This window comes from Zalophus californianus, chromosome 9, assembly GCF_009762305.2.
Source record: "Zalophus californianus isolate mZalCal1 chromosome 9, mZalCal1.pri.v2, whole genome shotgun sequence".
NCBI classification, from domain to species: Eukaryota; Metazoa; Chordata; class Mammalia; order Carnivora; family Otariidae; genus Zalophus; species Zalophus californianus.
The window spans coordinates 18,142,950-18,161,600 of record NC_045603.1 but is presented as its reverse complement, the minus strand read 5'-3'; the positions used below and the strand labels follow the sequence as shown (position 1 = coordinate 18,161,600).

At 44.9% G+C, this 18,651-nt stretch overlaps 1 protein-coding gene across 1 annotated transcript in view; it reads right to left on the bottom strand.

Annotated features, from left to right (window-relative positions):
- Positions 1-18,651, bottom strand: part of LOC113922529 (putative tetratricopeptide repeat protein 41) — a 69,363-nt gene that overhangs the window by 44,378 nt on the left and 6,334 nt on the right. Inside the window, exons 3-6 of the mRNA XM_027594519.1 lie at positions 17,177-17,399; positions 8,074-8,234; positions 5,168-5,609; positions 2,215-2,454 (exon numbers count right to left, since the gene is read on the bottom strand). Coding sequence (XP_027450320.1) covers positions 2,215-2,454; positions 5,168-5,609; positions 8,074-8,234; positions 17,177-17,399 — 1,066 coding nt within the window. The remainder of the gene's footprint in view (positions 1-2,214; positions 2,455-5,167; positions 5,610-8,073; positions 8,235-17,176; positions 17,400-18,651) is intronic.

The following is an 18,651-nucleotide window of genomic DNA, read 5'->3' as shown; positions in this document are numbered from 1 at the left end:
TTTGGGAGAGGAAGCTTGCATGGCTCAGGTCTCCTAGAAAACACCTATTCCCCCTTTGGACAGCAGCACCATCCTGGCACCTCGAGGTCTGGCTGCCATAGGACAAAAGGAGGGGGACCTCAGCATGAGGCCTTGTTTTCTCACGGTGAGCCTCACGGGGGCAGTTGGAGGTACCCACATCAGTAAGCACAAACCAGAAGAGCCTCTCTGGGGTGACTATAGACAACAGATGGGGGAGCCCATGGAACACAATCTGCAGATCTCCTGAGTCTCAGGGACTCCTACAGACACCTGGAGAAGGTGAGGACTTTCTAGGAGGTGGGTGGAAACCAGAATTGAAATGACCTAGCCTAGTCGGAGGATGTTCTGTGTACACAAGAAATAAAGGAAATAATGTATGTGAAGTGGCTGGCACAGTGAAAGCACTAAATAAAAAGTGGTGCCCATGATGGCCAGGGGCGACAAGCCACGATAATGATCTAGAAGCACTAGAAGAGCATCTCCCAGCTTTTCAGCTCTCCTCCCTAGTTGCCCTTTTCCTTTTCAACCCCACTAATATGCATGCACACACACACACACACACACACACGCGGGCACCCACACACAAAGTAGGCAAGACCAGAGAATCCTCAGCTTTAGTACCAGAAGGGGAAAGAGGTTGCTCTATCACAGCCCAGGGATCAAAGCACGCCTCTAAAGCATGTTTGATAGGAGTAATTTAAATTACAAATTGAATATAATACCAGAGTATTAATCTCAAAGGAAAGGAGCATGCATGCACATGCACGTGACAGACTAGTCTGCCCCAAAATGATGGATGTGACATTTGGACAAACTATGTCAAAAGATAGTCCTTTACCAAAAATATCATTGCAGACTCAAGTCCTCTAGCCCTAGCTTTGGGATTTTTCTCCTTGTAGTTTGTGCTTGCTTCCCATGCTCAGGCCACGTGGAAGTGAATTGTTGCAATTACAATTCCCCGTGCCTCCAGGAAAGATGTATTCACGTCCTGATTCTACAGCATGAGAAGTTGGGTTTTTTTTTTCTGACAATAGTGAGTATTGCCAGCAGTGCTTTATTTTGGGGCTCACAGTGCAGAGAAGGGGTACAGCCTATACCCAGAATTTTAACAGCCACACCATGGCCCTTTCATTCCTGCACCTCCAAGAGTGTTACTGTTCTTTGGGAAAATGATGAGCCAGGGTGTGTTGCAAACCATCAGAGGCCAAGTGAACAGAGGAGCTGACATCACACCTAGGAACATCCTCATTCCTCACCCTGCTCTCTTTGCCACGTTATGTAACTTCAGAGGTGGTAAAAATGATGACAATGTAGGAGGGAAACAGTGGAAAGGATTTATCTTTTTAAAAAAGAAAGCTAAAGAGGACATAGTAAACTTAAAAGGAAATTTGTGCAGAGCTTAGCATCTTTGCAGAGGCTGTGATTTAAAGGTTTTTTTAAGTCCTCACACCTGAAGTTCTCTGTATGAATAGAGGCTCTGCCTCTAGGTCAAGTGTCTGTGATTGCCACCGTGTCTCAGATTCAGACCTGCTATCCTTTCAGAAGGGGATAGAATTTGATTTCAGAATTAGGGCAGAGACTGCTAATGCCTACCCAATAACCACGTCCCTCATCTTTGTTAGTGACAGACGCCCACCGTGGTTTAAAGTAGCAACACATCTGTTGAAACCTCCATTTGCCAACTTTCCTTGTATCTAGTGGTGGCCAAACAACAAAGTTCTGGAGACACAGTGGAAATGTTGGTGGAAACCTGGGAAAGCTCCTTAAAAGTAAATGCAAGCCCTTCTTCTTCTCTTCATCTTTCCTGTTGCCCAAAATGCAATGACTGGAGCTCCAGCAGCCATGCTGCTTCCAGCAGTCATGAACAGGAGGTGACCTTGAGCAGGCAAGCTAGTGTGTGGATCAGGGACACAAAAGGCTTGGGGTCCCAGGTGACTATGTGGAGCCAATAGGGCAACCTACCTCCAGAAAGTTCTCATGTGAGAGAATAAATCCTGGGATGGAAGAGAGAATAAATCCATTGATGTCAGGTCTCTGTAACTCACAAGTAGGTACAAGTATTAATTTCTATCACCATGTTTATACGTGTTTATAGATTCACTTGTACTTGAGAAATGCCAGCTACAAGTTTTCCCTTGCATGCAAACTTCCCTTTTCTTAACTAGCAGGTATTCGCACAGATTCAAGCCTTACCAAGAAGCTTGTGCTCCACAGCATTCCGCAGGGACTGGTGCCTGAAGTACAGGAGGCCATTGGGCTTCTCCTGGACCCACTGTCTGGTGGCATTGCGGAAGGCAGCCCAGTGCAACGTGGTCACCTTGTAATGATCTCTGTAGCCCAGCATGTCCAAAATCTGGAATATCTCATCCTCAGTCAATCCACAATGTGAGATGCTCAATAAGCACAGAGCATCGACCACCCAGCCATCCAGCGCTGTTAAGAAAACGTAATGACAATGATGACAAAAAGAAGAGTTCCCACCTGCCAGGCATCATTCTAAATGTTTTATACAACTAACAACTTTTCTTTTAATCGTCTTATAAGTAGATACTACCTAACTCTCCTGTCTTACAAATAAGACAAATAAGGCACAGAGAGGTTAAATAACTTACCCAGATCACACAGAAATAAGTGCAGAATGGGGATTTGAGCACAGACAACCTGGCTTCAGAGCCCAGACTTTCAGGCATTAAGTTATCATCTACATTGTCCCAACTAATACATCCATGTGAGCTACGGTTCCAAACTGGCAAGCTGGCCCATTATGATACTACTGAGCAGTCTTTCTTGAGATTCGCAAACATCAAATTTGCATGTATGGGTATGAATGGTTTTCCTGTATGGTTGCTCTCTTGCCACATTCACAGATACCACTCGAGGCAGCTATACACATGACTCACCTGACCCTTCGATTTTTCAGCCAGAGCTGGATTTCCCACTGGCTTTATGGTCAAACAACTCAAAAGAGACCCTTAAGGCCATTGAGAGAAACGACAGTGTCTGTCATTCTAAATGGACTTCCTGTACTAGGATTGGGGCATGCATCCCAAACACCTGCAATTGTTAAGCAGAGGCAGCTGCTCAGCCCCAGCCGTGCAAGCTTCTTCTGAGGTTGACCCGAGTTTGACCAAGTTCTTCTTGGACCTGTGGCTGAGTGCCCTGGACTTGAGGACAGGTCAGTGGGCAGTGCTATCAGGAGGAAAGTCAGCCAGGGAAAGGAGTAGTCCCTCAGAAGAAGGGGGCCTGGGCTTTCCTGCACGATGCTGGACAACAAGGGACAGCCATGGGCACAGCCATGGGTCACTTTGCTTGTGTGACCCTTCTCAGGGCACAAAGACCTTTTTTTCACCTCTTTGCAGGTGGGGGAGGGTACACTAAATTTGCCATCAATTTTATTTGCAGAAATGCATACTCTAGAGCAAAAAATGGGGCAAGACAATATGTTGTCATGCCAACCAATATATCTCTCAGTCCAAGCATTTTCTGCTTCTTTCCCCACCCCCACGTCCCCATCCCTGCTCCATTCTAAATTCATCATCCTTCAGAGAAGGTTATTGTAGCAGAAACTCAAGTTTCAGAAGAGAATTTTGAAGCTCATAGCAGAGATAACAGCCTTGAGAATAAACTTTCCTTCTCAAAAGACTGACTCTTGAATACCAAAAAACAAACTCCTGACCAACTCATGGAAAAAATTTTTAACCACAAACAACAGACTCAAACAGTTACAGGTTGAGCTAAGGAAGACTGAACCAAGAAAGGTGGAGGAGACAGTGAGGAAAGAGAGCAATGGAGTTGCTCGGGTGGGTTTCTGTGAAGGGGCCTGTGCTGTCCCCGGCACCCAGGCTGTGAGCAGGGAGAGAGGACCCACCAGACAGATGCACTTGGGGACCCAAGAGTACAGAGAGCCTGCACTCTGCTTCCCATTGGAAGCCTAGAAGACAGCAGCTCTGCAGATCTCCTGTTGCCCTCACGACCAGAGAGCAGAAATCACTATGTGGAGACCTACAGAGCCAGGAGCTCCAAGCGTGCAGTGAGCAACCAACGTGCTCTGTCACAAATGTTCAGTACCCACAAGCCTACCTTCTGTAGGCTCCAGAAGGGTGCAGATGTTAGTGGAGGAGAGGGGCCTCCTCACATTAAGATGAGGGAAAGTGGTGGCTGATGGCAGCGTAGAGCAAACAACTCAAGAACAGATGGGAACACAGGCGTCTTAGAGGATGCCAAAATTGGAGGAACGTCAGTATCTGTGGACCATATGGGGCCATGACCACCTCAGCGGAAGACAGCAGGGACAGATGACAACCGAGGACACCCAGCAGCAAGGCCCTCAGATTTAAACTCAACCCAAAAGAGACACAGGAAGGACACAAATCCTCACTTGACTGAAAAACACCCTGAATTGTCTGAAAACCAGCTAAATTGATGGAATTAACCTAGATTAACTGAATTAGGTTTCTGCCATCACTTGGACTATAGGCTCAAAAGAATTGAGTTATAGAAATAATAAAAGCCAGGGGCACCTGGGTGGCTCAGTCGGTTAGGCATCTGACTCTTGGTTTTGGCTCAGGTCATGATCTCAGTCCTGAGATTGAGCCCTGTGTAGGACTCTGGGCTCAGCACAGAGTCTGCTTGTCCCTCTCCCTCGCTCCTCCCTCTCTCCCTCTCTCTTTCATTTTCTGTCTTGCTCATAAATATTTAAAAAAAAAGAAAGAATAAAGGCCCATTTCTTAGACTCCTGGAAAACGTGCCTAATACAATTCTCTTTACAGTCAACACAGAGCTCCCAACACAGGGTTGTTGGATTTAGCAAATTAAAATACAGAGCATGCAGTTAAATTTGAAATTCAAGATAAACAACAAATTGATTTTTAGTATAAGTATAGCTCATGCAATAATTTGGGATATACTTCTAATGGAAGTATTTATCTGTAATTCAACTAATTTTTAGTATAAGTATGTCCCATGCAATAATTGAGGCATGCTTTTACTAAAAGATTATTTGTTCTTTATCTGAAATTACAATTTAACTGGGCATCCTGTATTTTCTCTGACAACCTTATCCTTAGACCCTCCTCCTCTGGGTCGTTCACCATACATCTTTCTCCCCATGGGCCCCAGCTGGTTGTCAATACTGGCCAAGGCCTACCTTCTCCTGAAGCCACTGTGTCTGAATTGGCCCTTTTTGGTATGCAAGTCCAGCTATAGTCTTCAATCCAGCGTTTCAGAATCAATTCCCAGAGCTCCTGAATAGAGACCACCTCTAAGTACTCCTTCAGACACTGATACTCATCTCGGTAGATTCTACATTCTCTCAGCTCATTTGCTAGGATTGTGAGTTTTAAAGGATTCAGGTTTGTTCTTTTCCTCAAAGTGTGTTTGCTCTGTCGGAGCGGGTCTTTGTTGGGAATGAAGAGATACTGTTGAAAGATGTTTAGTTTCACTTCTTCGTCTCCTACACTTGGGAGCTCCACTGTCCTCACGTCCGGGCGGGCACACAGCGACTTGTAGGCCAAGCTGGAGGAGACAGTGCTCATGATAAATTTGCAATGAGGAGGCAGTAAGCATGGCAGCCAAGAGAAATCTTTTGCCTGATGAAGAAAGTCAAAGACATTGGGAATCTTTAAAGACCTTAAAACTCCTTTGCTGATGGTTTTTAAACTTAAGAGTAGCTGGAATAGAGGGAGTAAGTACAGCGTAAAGGCTAGGGTTAAGGTTATTAACAGTAAGTTGGATAGCAAACAATATGGTGATTAAGAAAATACCCACTCTCACCCCACAGAACTGTATTTGACTGACTCATCCATCTGTTTTGAATTTGATAGTACAAACGCGACCTCTAAAAAGAGATTCCTACAAACAAGTAATCCGACAAATCGTAGGCTTCTGAAGAATGACCTACAGTGATGGCCAAAGGAAACCTAACAGTACAAACTGGACCATTTGATTGAAAAGGGGAACACTGTTTTACGCTGAAGAATCGTTGCTTTATACCGCAATACTATCGTAAGTTAAATGGCTTTATTTTGGAATAAAATAAACACCTAATCAGATCTTTTTAGATTCCTTTAACAGCTTTTCCCACCCCTCGCCACTACCATAATAATAATAAGAGCAACTATCAAACACTGACCACTTACTCTGAGCCCGGCACTGTGTGGGATGTGTCTTCAGGTACTAACTGTATTAGTTAAAGATTTTTATTTTTTGTGTCTTCTGATAGTTTGCCAGCTCTCAGGGGCCTTACAGATCCAGGAGAAACTGCTCCTCCCAAGACAAGTTAATTCCTGGGGGTGATGGACAGCTTGCCTGGAACATCCCTGTCATGTGCAGACCAGCCAATCCAAGACCATGCCCCCCACCCGCCTTCTTAACTGCCTTTCACTCACCAACCCAATATTTCCCTGACCTACATCATCCCAGGGCCGGGGACCAGACAACCAGGGACAGTCCCTATGCCACAAAGCCTGCTGGAATTGTACAAACTAGCCAATCCTGAATGGTTTACTCTGCCTTTCCCATGGGAACCCCCATAAAGGCTTTGGCCTGGGCCTTCTCCTGGCTCCTGTCTTCCGCCTCCTGGCCACTGTGATACTCCCCCCGGGGCCCTGTATGACATGGTGTGTCTCCTTCTCTTGGGAAATATAATTTCTTCTTTCAATGGCACTGGCTTCTCCATGTTGTCAGTCAGTCATCCTCCTGTAAATCAAATCCCAGGTATAATTTTAATACACCAACTCATTGAGTCCTCCTAACAAACCTCTAGATAGGCAGAGGAGGAAACTGCAAAACAGAGGGGCTAAATGTTATATCTAATTCATTCTGATAGTACACAGCAGAGCTGGGGTTGAAACCAAGGGTCTGGCTCCCCAGGCAGGCTCCTAACCACTGCACTACACTGGGGCCGGTAACAACCTAGACAGTCCCTTCTCCTCCCACTCAGCTCTGCCTGGAGCCCTTCTTCCAGGGAGCCTTCCCCAAAGGCCAAGTCCCTTCATTAGAAGCTCTCACGACACTACATACTGATCCTTGGCAGCCCTTGTCACAGTTGCAATCTTATACTTATTTGTGTAATTGCATCATTAACATCTGTCATCCCCTGCTAGAACGAAAGCCCCATTTGTTTGCAGGGACCGTGTCAGACTCCGCTTACAGTGCTTTTCCCATACTGAGTGGTCAATAATTACTTGTTGAATTGATGGTGCCTGCTGTGTATTAAATTAAGAAGCAGATTACAAAATAATATGGTGTGTAATTTCATTGACATAAGCATCAATGAGTGTGTATAGACATCCATAGGAAAAAAGAAGGCTATACTCCAAAATGCTGAACAGTGGTGAGACTATGAGTATGCTCAACTTTCTGTGTTCTTGTTCTTTATCATATTCTCTATAAGAAACATAGATTACTTACATAATGTACAAGTCCATGTGTTTTTAAGTTTTAGAGAAAATGCTTCACAAAGTAATGACCAATACTAAGGTGTATTAGAGGTTCCACGGATCCAATATCATCTCCAACGGGATAAAAACTAAAGAGCAACCAATTTGGTATGTGCAAAATCAGTGTAGATGAGGCAGATCAAAATATACAACATAAAGAAAATACTAGGGGCCCAACAAATGCTTGATAAAAGTGTAAAATAGGGAGGCAGGGGGCAGAACCAGGCGGGAGTAAAGGCCACAGTTTCTAGAACCAGACTGCCCACATCTGAATTCTGAGTCTACCACCATCTTCAGATGTCCTATAAAGCCACCTAACATCTCCACACTCCATTCCCTCTATGTAAACAGGGACGATGATCACAGTCTCTCTTTCATAGGCTTCTTCTGAGACTTCTATCCGTTGATATTTCTAAAGTTCCTAGAAGGGTGCCTGACCCACAGTAAGTGCCACCACAGAAGTGTTTGTTCAAGGAAACGGAGAGCAGTAACCATAAGCAATGCTGGCTGCAGCTATAGATAATGCAATGGAAAAATGTTACGGACATTCTAAATTATGGGTTTTTTTTAATAAAATAGCAATAAAATAGGCATTATTTTTAAAAGAGATTACCTTCTGTCCTGAAATCCCATAAATGCCAATCAATTCTTCAATTCCATCCAGGACAAGTATACATGGCTTTAAACTGATGGAAGCAATGAAGACTTCCACAAGAAGTGAAAAGACCAACACATTTGAGTCTTCATCAAGAAGATCAGTGTCAAGCTGAGTACCTAGAGCACAGGAATTTGCTCAATTTAGGCGAAAATGTCTCCATCACCGCTAGAATATGTTAATGGGATGGGGAGGCGGAAGGGGCTGGGAACTGTGAGTGCCATTCACAGCTGTACAGCTGACATATATAGGTGTGTGTGTGATTAGCAGCCTAAAAATACTCAACCCAAAAGGGATGATGATATTTACCAGATGTCTCCTATACATTTTCAGGATTTTATATAAAAAATATTTTGTATGATCCAAAGCATTATTCTTGTTCTCCAAAATGCAAAAATAGACCATGTTACAAAGAGTTGGATGGGGAGGAAGAGAAGTCTACATGGTCTGTGAAGTTTCTGCAGCTCTGTAACGTCAGGGGGCACTTTAGGGGCCTCAGCCACCACTCCCAGGTGGTCCTCCCCCTGGTGCCTAGACTCTTCGCTCCTTGCCCACATTAAACCTGACATAACCAATCCTAAATTACTCTACCCACAATATTGGACCCCAGACCTTGAATTCTGGAAATTATCAGGGAGAATTAGGTAATGAACCAGCAAAGGGTACAGGATGTAATACGAGGACCACTTTCAAATTCTGGTCAAGTGACATTGTAGTAGCGACCCAAAATTGTAATCAGCTACCTAATACTCTTTTTTCTTTTAAGATTTATTCATTTATTTTAGAGAGAGAGAGAGAGAGAATGCATGTCCCGGGGATGGGGGGTGGGGGGGAACAGAGGGAGAGAGAGAGAATCTTGAGCAGGTTCCATTCCTAGCCTGGAGCCTGACACAGGGCTCGATCTCATGATCCTGAGATCACAACCTGAGCCAAAACCAAGAGTCTGACGCTCAACCAACTGAACCACCCAAGCGCCCCTCAACTACCTAATATTCTAAGGATATTTTACTATATACAACTTTGATCTTGCTTTTATTTTTCAAAGGCAACGTTTCCCATAGAAATTTAGGCATATTAGAATCTAGAAAACCAAGTTATGTAAAGAAGCTTTAATGGATTTGGTCTCTCAGATGCATTAAGATTCTCTTAGAAGCACTGAGAGTAATTATGTTTAACAACTACTTACTGGCTGCCTGTTATGTGCAAGGTGCTGTGCTAGCTGCCAAGAGGAGATAAAATAATCTATAAGATAAAGGAAGGGAAGTGAAAATGGGTTCTGTACACAAATAACCACGTTTGAAGGCAGAATATGAGTCTGAAGGTTACTGGAGTTTGATGCAGAACCATCATAATAAGGAAAAGTTTCGTGCAGAAGACATATGAGATGAGCCTTGGAGAATGCACAGGTAGAGATGAGGGCAAGGGTATATCAAGCAAGACAAGGCAGAGGTGAAGGTCTGGAGGAAGGAAAGTACATGAACATTCAAAAAACAGGAAGTTGATTAGAGCAGTGGGACTCAACAGGGGAGGCCTGGGGATTCTAGACGTCCTACAACATAGGACATTCACGCACAATGACGCTGTGTCCTGGGGTCTACCTGACTTTCAAATGTTCTGTCAGTCACATAAGGGGGGGAACCTTACCAATTTACTTCACCTAGAAACCAACTCCATTTTCATGTAAACGCAAAGTAATTTGCACAGATTTAAAACACATAGAATTTTCTAGGAATACAACTATCAGATAAAGTGATGGAAGATTATATATTGCTTCATCTGAAATGATACCAAGATTTGTTCGCCACTTCAGAAAATCATAGCCCTGATAGGAATATTGCTCATAATGCTTGAACCTTGAATATAACACACCAGTGCCAGTCTGTGCTAACAGCTATCACTTCCATGGTCATTTTCCATAGAGAGGCAGGCACCTGCCTACTCCACTGTGACCTCCGCCAGAACCATGTCTGAGCGTTTACATATTGAAAAACATGTTATTTTATAATAAATTACTTTATCTTTCTCCTTTACATTGTAGTAGAGGGTAGTGTGTGTCTTCTTGTTATTGAGGTAGAAATTACATATAGTATTACATTAGTTTCAGGCATTCAACATAATGATTCGATATTTGTATACACTACAAAATGATCACCACCGTTAAGTCTAGTGACCACCCAGCACCACACAGATACAAAAACATTTTTTTCAGGGCGTCTGGCTGGCTCAGTCGTAGGGTATGTGACTCTTAATTTCAGGGTTGTGAGTTCAAACCCCATGTTGGGCATGGAGCCTACTTAAATTTTTTTTTAAAAAGAATTTAAAATAAATTTTTTTTCTTGTGATAAGAACTTTTAAGATGTACTCTTACCCACTTTCAAATACGCAGTACAGGATTATTAACTATAGTCACCATGCTATACATAACATCACCGGGACTTACCTAACCTACAACTGGACATATTGATTTTTAAATATATTTTTGTATTAGCAAATGACCATAAAATTAATGACTTGAAGGTTATATATGAATGTGAGACATAAAGGAGGAGAAGGAATCAAAAAAGATAGGGGTACCTCTCTGGCTCAGTCAGGGGAGTGTGCAACTCTTGGTCTCGGGGTCATGAGTCCATACCCCACGTTGGGTGTAGAGATTACTTAAAAAAAAATAAAGTCTTAAAAAAAAAGATGGTTTGTGCTTGTGTCACACAATAAAAAATATTTTTCAAGAACCGGAAGAGAACAATTAATCTTGGTGCTTCATCCTTTCAGTTTTTTGTAAGTTTTTTTCCCCAAAATTTTTAACGTATGGGTAATATCGAGACTTCAGGCCTTAAGTAACTGAAGTTTAGAGCAGGAGGATTCTGGAAATCATGTAGTCTAGTCCAAATCCTCATTTTGCAAGTAAGGAAACAGGCCTAGGAAGGTGGAGAAACTTGAACACACATCAGTGAGAGCTTTAAAAACACCGATTTGGCTAATAGTTTTCTTGCAAACAACATATCATCATTTAAAGGTTACTCCATTTGAGTTTTCAAGCTCTGTGGGTCATCACCAGTGTGTATGATTCACCAGCACTCATATGTGGAAGGCATGCACTGCTCACCTCTTGCATGAAGCTGGTACAGAGGCTAAGTAACAAAACGGAGGTGAATGAACCTCAGAAAATACACACAGCCTAACAATCATAAAGCATAATATCACTCAGAATAATCAGCAAAAAAATAATCCCAGACAAAAAAAAAAGGAAAAAAAAAAACCTCAAGGAAGATACTTACAGATTGAGATCTATGTACACAAAGGAAAGCATTGGTTCAGTGTTTTTAAAATCCCATTTGGGGTAATTTAAATTATTTTTCCTCAAAATAATATTGAAGATAGAATTACTAGCAGTGGAAAATGATCCTAATGTCTCTTTATTCTGTTAGGGCCAAACTGTCTCTACTCAATGACAGTGGCCTATTGCCTAATTTAAATAGTAACATCTCAAGTGTTCAAAGACCCAGTCAGGATAGGTAAATTTATGGGGAGAGAAAAGAAGTCAGTTGATACCGTTTCAAAATACCTTGCAACGAAATGACTTAGTGATTGATTCTTTTCAGTTTTGGGCAGTGTTATCTCTTGCCATTCCATAAGGATTTATGGAGGAACTTCCGTATTAGTCAGGCCCTGTGTCAGGCACAGAGTGGGAAAATGTCCAGTAAAATAGACATGGTTCAAGCACATGTTATTTTTGATATTGTTTATATGCGTGAGTATAATGTTTTTATTATTTTTAAGATAAGTTTTCTTTTCTTACTTGTTTGAAAAAATGAATTTCTCTGTGCCACAGTAAGAAAAAAAAAAATAGACACGGCTCCTTGCACTCCCAGGACTATAAAGGGATATATAACACAAATAATGACAGGACCATGTATAAGTCATGGGGGACCAGGACAACAAGCTCACAGTCCTTGAAGGGAGACACCCACATAAACTAAAATACAATGGGACCGGGGCTATCCTTGCCACTTGACAGTTGGAGGTGAAGGAGAGAGGCACCCATCAGGCTCTCTCATTGAGAGGGTGCTCTTTATTATTTTTTTAAAGATTTTATTTTTAAGTACTCTCTACACCCAACATGGGGCTCAAACCCATGACCTCGAGATCAAGAATCACATGTTCCACCGGCTGAGCCAGCCAGGTGCCCCGAGAGGGTGCTCTTTAAAATAGGACTGGGGCGCCTGGGTAGCTCAGTTGTTAAGCGTCTGCCTTTGGCTCGGGTCATGATCCCAGGGTCCTGGGATTGAGTCCCACGTCTGGCTCCCTGCTCTGCGGGAAGCCTGCTTCTCCCTCTCCCACTCGCCCTGCTTGTGTTCCCTCTCTCGCTGTGTCCCTCTCTGTCAAATAAATAAATAAATAAATCTTAAAAAAAAAAAATTAGGGCTTAAGGGAGGAGAAGGATTTCAACTGACCTGAGAAAAGGGAGGGGCCTTCCAGTAGAAGGGAACAGAAGCAGACAGACAAGGAGGGACCAAAGTGACTAGCTGCTCCAGGGAGACCAAACCCATTGTGCAAAAGGCCAGAGACCCTGGTGAAGGCAGCCGGGCCTAGGGCACAAGGCTTGGCAAGCCCTGCCAAGAAGTCCCGTTAGTATTTCTGTTCATTCCACATCACTGATTTGAGGGCAGACTCGCCTGGGAGCTGATGCTACGAGAGGACCCCGATGGAAATCATTCAGAAGAGCAAAGTGTCCCTCTATTGGTTCAAGGAGGCAAGACAGGGCAGTAATGAGGACGAGGGGCCTGGAGCTCGGCAAAGACCTGGTCTGAAGCCCTGCTCTGCCCACACATAGCTGCGTGAGCCAGACTCTCTGAGCCCGTCTCTTTATCTGGGGCGAGAATGCTGGATGCTGACAGCATTAAATAAGATGCTGATAAAGCCCTTAGCACAGAGCCCGGCACTCAGAAAGCCAGTTCAGTAAATGGAACTCATTGTTCTTCGGGCTGCCGCTGGGCTCTGGGGGTAACAGGGCGAGGATACAAGTAAATAAGAAAGTCAGTGGCTCTCTCCTGACCTTCTGTGAAGCGTGTCACAGAAAGAACATCACCAGCCTGCGAGGCAGGCGAGGGGCGTGGGAGTAGGGAGAGCGGACTCCAGCCCCTTCTTTTTTTTTAAAGGTTGGAAGTCTATTTTTTTTTTTTGACAGATAGAGACACAGCGAGAAAGGGAACACAAGCAGGGGGAGAGGGAGAGGGGGAAGCAAGCTTCCCGCTAAGCAGGGAGCCCGATGCGGGGCCCTGGGATCATGACCTGAGCCGAAGGCAGATGCTTAATGACTGAGCCACCCAGGCGCCCTACTCCAGGCCCTTCTATCTGCAAGATCCCTCTCTCCAGGCAGGCAGGGGTGAGGCCAGAGGAGCAGAAATGTGAGCTGCACGGGGCGGGGGGGGGGGGGGGGGGGGGGGGGGGGGGGGGGGGGCGTTCCGATGTCCCTTCTAGGGAAGGCGCCCTCGGGAGCTGTGGCTGTACCCCGCTGAAGGGGCCTCAGCCCCCAGAGAACGGCTCTGCAAAGAAGCCGAATGTGCTCCAAGCACTTGACCTCCGGGCCAGCTGTGTTCTCAGCAGCAGCTCCTCCTCTTCTGCCCACATCCACCTCACACAGGTGAAACCCAGCTTCCTGGTTCCCGCGGCCAAGCTGAGTGCTGAGTGCCGTGCTTCCCCTCAGCCTCCTCCCGCTGTGGCTGCAAACTCTCCTGCATTGCCTGCCCCACCCCGCCGCCCCCCACCCCGCCCCCGCCAGTCTAGCTAAGGAACAGAAGTTTCTTGTTTCCCTTAGCGGGCCCCCTCTCTCTGCCTCTTTCTCTAGCTCAGTGAGGAATAATAATAATAACCACAACAACAATCATACTAACAGCAACCGTGTGCCAGGGACTCTTTTAAGTCCTTCACCTGTAGTATCTCTTACTCCTCACACAGCTTTATGTACATACTGTCAGTCCCACCCCTACCTTGCAGATGAGAAATCGGGGCACACGTCGCTTAAGCAAACTGCCCAAGAGCACACAGCTAGTAAGTAGCAAGGCCAGGTTGGAAGATGCAGGTGGGCCAAGAGCAGAAGCCCAGCCCCTGCCCTTGGCCTCCTGCTGTTAATGAGGTGGGGGTATCCTTTGAGGGACACAAGGTGTCGCCTGAGTGTCTGCTATTCACAGGCTGTTCCTGAATTGATTCTACTTTGTCAACTTCAAGATCCGTTTGTTTTGAAGACAGCAGCTGTTTTTTCAGGAGCTTTCAGTACCTAAAACCACACTCATTAAAATCACAATTCGCTTTGGGAATAAAATCATAATTGGGCACGGTCGGTTGAGTTCGTCTCCTCAGTCTGGCCAGACTGAACCCCCTTGGGCTGTGGCTGAGCAGGATCAGTGGTTGTCTTCTAGAACCAGTCACACCTGCTGCTACTGATTTTGATTTTACCCACTGTACATGCCCTGAGAAATGCAACCGCAGAGAACTCATGCCCACGTGTTTACCCTATTTACTCACAGACACATGCACACACACGCACACATACACACTCACACAAAGGAGCTCAAATATCTGTCCCATCATATAGAGATAATACACATCCATCAAAACTCATTCTGAGCCCCACATACCCACTCAATACCCAAATGCACGCTTGGCTACAAGCCCCACGGGAGAAGGGACGAGTTCCCAAAAGCAGGTGGGGTCAGACACGCAAATACACAGCAGACACCGATTAATAATAATAGCTGCTATTTATCAGTGCTTACTCTATGCCAAGCACTGTGCTAAATGTCTTTATTTCTCATACTTTACCTTAGTTAATCTTCTCAACTACCTAAAAGACATTTCTTTTATTACCCACATTTTACAAACTGGGAACATGGAACCACAGAGAGTTAAAATAACTCACCGAAGCTCACACGGCTAATAAGTAGCAGTCGGGCTCCCCAACCTCCTAGAACAGAGGGAGATCCCCCACAATTGTTAACATTCCCCATAGACACCTTGTATCTTAACTCTCTCTCATCCAAAGCAGAACTCTTTTGATTCCCCTCAAAACCTGCGGTCCCCACCCGCTATCCCCATATTGAGATAATGCCCCATCTCAGTACACAGCCCTCACCATCTGTCTAGCTTCCCAAAGCTGTCCTCAACTCCTCCTGTCCTTCAAGCGCCACATGCAATTCCTCAGGAGACTCTCAGTCCAGCGAAAGCCCTCCACCTCCTCTGTTCCCGCCCTCCCCAAGCCCCCGTCATCGCTTGCTTGGACCACTGCAGTAGCCTCTAACAAGCCTCCATACTTGCTCCCCTACATCCATTTTCCATACATCAGACTGACTTTATTTAATCTTTTCAAGATATCAATCATATCTAGTATCATTCCCCTGGTTAAGACCCCCCACTGGCCTCCCACTGTACTCAGCAGAATCTGACCTAACATTCTGTGCAACAAAGCCCAGACCCGAAGTGCCCTGGCCTTCACCTCCTGCCAGCCACACTGGCCTGCTTTCCTTTCTAACTCACCTTTGTTTCTGGCTTAGGACCTGTATTACCTTAACTGTTCTCTCCTCCTGGAACGTTCTAATCTCCACATGGCTAGCTCCTCCTTGTCCATGAGATGTTCCCAGAATATAGCAGAGATAGCTATTTGTCCTGCAAAAGTCCACACTTCCTCTTCCGGGGTGGGGTTAGCTTTCTGTCCCCACTTGACTCCCAGTGTGGCCATGTGGGCCCATGGCGGCCAAGTTCCTGCCAAAAGAATGGCAGGGGAAGTGATCTGGATTGCTGCCAGGCTATGGTGTTAAAGGAACGGGTGTGCCTTTTTCCTCTTCCACTAGCCAAAGGCAGAGGACTCTGAGGCTCTAGGGGATGACACAGTCTCAAACACAGCCTCGTTTACAGGGAAAAGGCCTGTGTCCCCAAATCATCACATGGAAGAAAGCCATTTGTTACCTAACTTAAGAACCCCTTACTGGATTGTTCCATGAGTGAGAAACAGACTTCATTCAAGAAGCCACTGAAATGGAACTTAGTTGTCACCACAGCTAGAGTTATTCTAAGACAGAGACGCAGCCCTGGACCACTCAACCTAACTAGCACCCTGTCACCTTATCACATCACTCTGCATGGCGTTTATCACTATTTGTTGCTTATTTGTTATCTGCCTTTCTCAACTAGAACATCGTTATCTGTGGGAGCCATGACCTTATTTTCCTGAGTCGGACATCCCCAGAACCCAGGGAAGTGTCTGGCACAGAATAAGCAACCAATAAATACTCAGCAATGGGTGACTGAATGAGCACGTGAGTAAATGAACATGCTCAAGAAACAGTTACGGAGTCCAATAGGAGGAGCAATAGTTGGGAGGCACATCCTGCCATGGAGGCCTTGCACTTGTCTCCCTTGACTGGAATGTTATCCCTGAGATACCTGCTTGGCGCTCTCCTTCAGGTATGTATTCAAAGGTCCCTTTCTCAGGGAGGCTTCCCCAGGCCACCCTTTTCAAGTCCTAACTGTTCTGACACACACCACACACTACCTCCCTTCTGGTTCTGTTTTATTTTTCTTCATAGAACTTACCATCCAACCTTCTGTATTGTTTTTAGTTGGTGAACTCTTTGTCTCACTCACCCCAATAACATAAAAACACCATGAGGGTAAGGACTTTTTTGTTCACTCTTGCATCCCTACTGCCTAGTGCCCTGGCATATAAAGGTACTCAATTAATATTTGGTGAAGGAAGGAAGTACGAAAAGAAAGAAGGAGGGATCGAGTCCCGCATCGGGCTCTCTGCTCAGCGGGGAGTCTGCTCCTCCCTCTGACCCTCTTCCCTCTCGTGCTCTCTGTCTCTCACTCTCTCTCTCTCAAATAAATAAATAAAATCTTAAAAAAAAAAAAAAAGAAAAGAAAGAAGGAAATTGAGCTCTGGGAGGGGAAGAGGTGGGAGACAATACAGGGTTTATACCAGAACAAGAGGAAATCAGCTGTAGGAACAGCAGACAGAATATCTAATCTCTAACAAAATTCTCCAAAGTTAAAGGCTTGATTCCAGTACCATAGTTTTTGTACTGTAATTCTGTGATGAAGTAATGTATCACGGACATGATGTCACTGCTTTCACAAGTGCTACCCACAAAATGAGGGATCATCAACATGCTGGGGTATTTCTTTTTGAAATAATTCACCCAGTTGGCGATCAGAGTAGACTTCCCACAACCACGTTCTCCAGACAAGAGCAAAATAGACTTGTAAACTGGAAGAGGATTTATTCTGAAAAAAATAAAGGGGTAAAATGTAGTCAAGAATATTTACAAAGGAAGGGAGGGAGGGAGGAAGGGAGAAAAAAATTGTCCTGCATCTCTCTCTAAGAGATATGAAATTCTAGTCTCAACTTTGGCCTCACTTGGCTCCAAGTAAGTTATTTGCCCTCTGGGCTTTAGCTCTGTCCTATGTAAAATTAGAACAGAGATGGTAACCTTAGAAGGCCCTTCCAGCTACACAGATGCTAGGATTGTCCAATATTAACCTGGGGTTCATCAAGGGCGCAACTTGCCCAAAGGCCCAGGGAGGGAGACTCCACAGCAATCCACCGCCCTTGTATCTGCCCTGCTTCCAAAACTTCCTGAGGTCATAGCCACCATCGCCAGACTGGCCCTCCATATAACATCATATCAGGAGAGAATAAAAAATAGAAGCATTCATATGCCAGGGATTCCCATTAATCCTGACTCCCACGACATTGGAAATTACCACAACTATTAGTAACTCACTAAGACGTAGCCTGCTCCTCTACCAGAGTGTTGCGGCCCGTAGTGCTGCAGAAATGTGATTTCTCTGAACTGGCATGAACACAGTATAACCTGTCCCGTTGCTTAACTTTTGTGGTGAAGAACTTCCAGATATGCAGAGGATTCCCAGGTCCACTGGTATCACTACAGACAGACTCCAACCCTGTTCCTCACACATTTGTGATTTAATAAATATGTGCCTCGTGATTTTTTTATGGATGGAAGTTCCACGGAGGCAGTTACCAGGCTTACCTTACCCATTATTAGCTTGTGACTGGCACAGTAACTGATTATAAATTGTTGAATGAGTGAATGAAATCAAATAAATAAGCCTGACATTCGGGTTCAGCAAAGGAAGATCAGTCTGAAGATCTCTTTTGGTCTCTCCTCAGCCAAGCAGCCAGAGTGAGCTTGTCAAAATACATGACATATGTCACTGCTCTGTGGTAAAAGTAGTAAAAAGCCCAAGTCCTTACAATGACCTGTGATACTAGACAAGACCCACACCCTCCCCCCATCCATTACATGTCCACCTTCATTCCCTACCGCCCTCCCTACAGCCCTGACTTCCTTCCAGCTGCCTGGCCTCCCTGCCATTCCTCCAGCCTCGGGACCTCTGTGCTTGCTGTTCCCTCTGTCTGGAATGCTTGTCCAATCCATATTTGCATAGCTTGCTCCCTCACCTGCTTCCAGCAGTTAGCCAAATGCTACCTTCTACCAGATAGCCTATTCCCTTTCAAGA